The 4358-nt window shown below is 47.5% G+C and overlaps 1 protein-coding gene across 1 annotated transcript in view; it reads right to left on the reverse strand.

Annotated features, from left to right (window-relative positions):
- Positions 1-4358, reverse strand: part of SLC17A6 (solute carrier family 17 member 6) — a 34058-nt gene extending 29700 nt beyond the window's left edge. Inside the window, exons 1-2 of the mRNA XM_009278765.2 lie at positions 3811-4358; positions 641-893 (exon numbers count right to left, since the gene is read on the reverse strand). Of these exons, the coding sequence (XP_009277040.1) occupies positions 641-893; positions 3811-3896 (339 nt within the window). The 5' untranslated portion in view covers positions 3897-4358. The remainder of the gene's footprint in view (positions 1-640; positions 894-3810) is intronic.

A 4358-nucleotide genomic window follows, 5' to 3' on the forward strand; every position in this document is an offset into this window, starting at 1 on the left:
GGTGGCCCTACTCCCCGGCCCGAACGGCCGTGGCTGTGAGCACCTACCTCTTGCCTGTGCAAGGAGGAAGCTACAGGGGTTTGTTTGTCTGCGGACTTGTATATTTAACACTCATCTGTATTTAGCATTCACCTCTTTCTCACTACGCTGTAACTCGCTTTAAAACGGGTCTTATCATCGAACGCCTTTTATCAAAGCAAATTCTTCCACCCTGGTGTTTTCAAACATTCCTGCACAACCTCCCCGGCTCCGTTACAGCGCCGCGCATCCGCTGGCAGTCGCTTATTCGACTCCCTCCTTCCCCCATCCCCTACATTTGTTTTACGAGATATCTGCGTTTTTCAAGGTTCTGTGCAAAAGGAAAAAAAATAAATAAATAAATGTGCCCGCGAATTAGTACCGCAAAGTGGGGCTGGGAACCGAAAAGGAAAAATAGGAATAACCGGTAAAAATGGTTTCTCCTTCAAGAACGGGGTTTCCGTCCTACAAAGGGCGGCGGCGGGGCCGGGCCGGGGAGCATCGCGGGCCGAAGCGGGGGGAAATGCCGCGAAACCATCGGGGCCCGTCTCGCCTGCGCTAAGGTGCTTGACCTGGGAGTTGTACTGGGAGGACATGGGATTTACGAGGGAAGGGTTCCCACCTCTTTAATAATTTTTCCTCCTCGGTGTATGGTGCTGTTATTGACCATGTCCACGATGGCCACTCCCAAGTTACATCGGATCCCGAAGGAAATGCAGAATCCCAGTCCACTCATGATGGCAATGATGTACCTCCGGGGCAGCCCGAAGCAGGTACAGTCGCACAGCGGGGCTTTCTTCTCGGGCATTTCCATGGGCTTTCCATCTTCCGTCAGCTCGATGGTGTCCCCGGGCTTCTGCCTCTTCTCTAGGACTCTGCCCGACACAAGAAGGGAAAGTCAAGCCCTGGCCGCCTGAGCACAGCCACTTCGGGCGGCTGAAGGCTTAAGTTCACCGCTCCCCCCGCCCCTTTGGCTCGGTTTGGATTGATTTGAGGATTTATTCCTTGTTTTCCATTCACCTTCAGCTGTTCTTTAGCAATGACCTGTGGGAGTCACGATTAGTCATCCCCAACTCCCCCCGCCACCCCGCCGCAGAAGCCCAGGGAGGAGCTCTAGCTGAGAATTGCTCATCTATCATTAAAGACTTCTGCTTAAATATGTAGGGCGCATTAAGAAGGCATCATCTGTAACCACTGCAGAGGCGCCATGTTGGGTAGCCCAAGAGGCATAGTATGGACACCGAAACAGCCTTTTGGAGGAGGTTTTATTCCCTCCTTGCTGTATTAGAAACACCAAGGGGGGTGATCTCGGTGCGCACCTCGCTTCAGGTCTGGGAACAAAAGAAATATTAACAGGAAGGGGGGGGGGGATATTGCTACTTATTTTAGATTTGCAAAATGGCTGTCACATGCAGGGGAAGAAAACATGACCGTCTTTAGAGAACTGGCATCTCCGGAGAAGTCTGTCCAAAAGATCGCATCTGCTCAGCTACACGTTGCGAGCGTGTGATCGCTTAGCAGGTTTAACCTTCCCAGATCGGCTTTAAGCTCGATCTCATTGCCCCCACTCCCTTGTTTTCACATGAGAATCCTATCTCCTAGAAAACAATGTGCAGGAATCTGCAGGGGAACAGTTATTTGCAGCTATTTCGAATCAACAGAAAAATACGGACGGGGACACACACACACACGGACACACCCCCGCCACCCACGAAAAGTGACTTAGAACATTTCGGTTTATTTCTTCTTTGCTGGAAAAGCTTTACAAATGCCGTGTCGGTAGTAAGAAAGATCGGGTTTATCGAACAAGTGTCCCATGCTGAGCCTCTTCGCCTTCTTTTGCAGTCACTGAGATATTTAAAAGACAGAAAAACTAACCGCTCCCATCCTAGCTCCATCGTCTTGAGGAGCGAGTATGTGACCGTTTCCCGACACTCTGGACTCTCCTCCCGCTGCCCTCACCCCTGCTCTAGGAGTGTTTTCTCACGTCAGAAATTCTCCTCGGAGGAGCATCTCTTTGAGGTTAACTCATCCGGCTAATGGGGCAGTAACAATTAGCAGAATAAGCCTCAAAAGGTTCTCTGTGTTTTGGAGAAAATACAGGGATTTTCTCCAATAGTTACTCAGTTGAAATCCTCCCGATTTTTCTTTGCTGGGAGAATTATTTCCGTGCTTAAAGACCGCAGCGTTAAGAAATGTCTTAAAGTTGTGAATAAAATAAAACACCGTGGGTTTTTTGTTCAAAATTCGTTCGTGCGAATAAAGAATAATGCAGAAGCATCTTCTCCCTGAATGGGCTTCTTGTCTTCGGGAAGACACTGAGGTATAAGGGACAGGAAAACTATTTTAATTCTAAGAATCGGAAGCAAAATAGTTCAGTCCCGTGCGTTGAAAAATATTAGTAAATCGCGCATTTGTTAATCAAGGGGGGAGTTCAAACGGAGTTTTGCTGGAAAATACAAACACCGTTTCTCCATTATTCACTGTGTGACTGTATAAAAACAGTAGGCATGACCGTTTTATTTATATGTTGTAGAGTCTTTTAGGGCGAGAAAGAGGTTTATTCCCTTAATTATGTTTTAAGCAGTTATTCTAGATTATCAGTATTTCTTTTTCTTTTTCTGATCATTGAAAATGACTTAAATATGACAAAAACCTGTAGGATATTCACTGCGTTGTTGATGGCTTTGATTTTGCTTTGGGCTTTTCAAAATTGTACCCTTTCTACTAAAATGGAAATCTTAATTTTGTCTTTATCACTTCGCTGATATGTCCCCTTCCCTGAAAATGGCAGCAGAAGTTGTGACTCATGCTGTGGAACAGCCTTGTGCCTGTGCCCAACACTGCCGCATAGGTATGGAAAAAAGACTTTTACGTGACCTACCTAGGCAGACAAATCCGCAGTTACCTTTAATCTGTAATTCGGAAAAAAAAAAAACAAACACCACCTTCGGGGTAATTTCTAGCAGACAGGACAATCGAAAATACATTGGAATTTCACAGACTATTCTCAAACGTCCTGGAGGTCACTAAAGTCGCCAGATTGGATGGCACACGGTGTGTCAACTTTAGTGCACACACTTTTTAGGTATGCGAGAATTTGGGCTTGTTTATCCGTGTGTACAGGGCTCGCAGACCGTAGAAATGTTCTCTACACACAGAAACATACTGTTGAGTGATGCTTTTGAGTTTAGCAATTGCAGTTGTGTATTACTTATAAGACGAGTGGATGCTTCTCAAGGCAGACGGATGAATAATTAAACACATCCTTCTATATGTTTCAGCTTCAGGAGAAAAAAAATCGTTCGGATATCAATTATTTATACATCTCCATGTTTATCTTCCTCTGACGACGAATTACACAAGGGACAAGACTAATCGAAACCAGGAAAGATTATTATTATTATTATTATTATTATTATTATTATTAAATGATTGGTAAGGGCAGAGGGAAAGATCTTGTGACTGCATTGCAAAATTAACACAGAACAAAAATACAGGGAGCTGCTCTGTCCTGCTTATGTTTTCAAGATGGGAACCTGTGGGGTAATCTTTCGCTGCATATTTACTGACACTATCTACGAATCAGACAGAGAAGTTACGAGGGTGCCATATTGAGAAGCTTCAGCACTAGTTTCCAGGATCCAGATTATATCAGCAGTATCTCAACAGCTCCCAGCCCCTCCACCACTAGCCTCCCCAAAGCATTCGACCTCCTTCAGCAGCTGGCGGTTAAGAAAAGCTTCCAATTATTTCTAGGAAGTAGAGCCCTATAAGAGATCTCAGTCTTACCTGTAGAGTTGACCAAGCGATTTTCCGGCAAAATTCTTCAATCCCTCCTTGCCAGGGGTCAAAATCCTTTGTTTTACCGACTCCATTCCTGCAGGGGTGCTCGCTGGATTCTGCTCTGCTCTGGATAGGGCACTGCTACGAGCAACGATGGTTCATATTGGTTTAATCTCTTAACTTTTCCCCCTCATTAAATGGCTACCAGCGCACCTCCGGGTAAAGGGAGAGTGAGAGAAAGCGTGCGCGCGTGTGTGTGTGTGTGAGACGGCGTGCGGAGCCGGGGGGTGGAGAGGGCGAGGGAGCGCGCCTGTGTGCGGCAGCGAGCGGGGAGTCTGAGAGCGCTGCAGGCAGCCCCCGGGTTTCCCGGCAGCGCGGAGTTGCCAGGCACGGTCAGAAAGTCTTCTCGGCCTTGCAGGGTTCAGTGGTGGCGGGTGGAGGCAGTGCCATGCCCGGCTGGGAGGGGACGGAGATCCCTGTGGGGGAGCGTTTCGAAGCAATCGCGGTTTGGCGCTGGCGGTGTCCCCGGCTGTAGAGCTGGAGGGGGAGGGGTG

The sequence above is a fragment of the Aptenodytes forsteri genome, unplaced genomic scaffold, assembly GCF_000699145.1.
Source record: "Aptenodytes forsteri isolate BGI_AS27 unplaced genomic scaffold, ASM69914v1 Scaffold418, whole genome shotgun sequence".
Taxonomy (NCBI): domain Eukaryota; kingdom Metazoa; phylum Chordata; class Aves; order Sphenisciformes; family Spheniscidae; genus Aptenodytes; species Aptenodytes forsteri.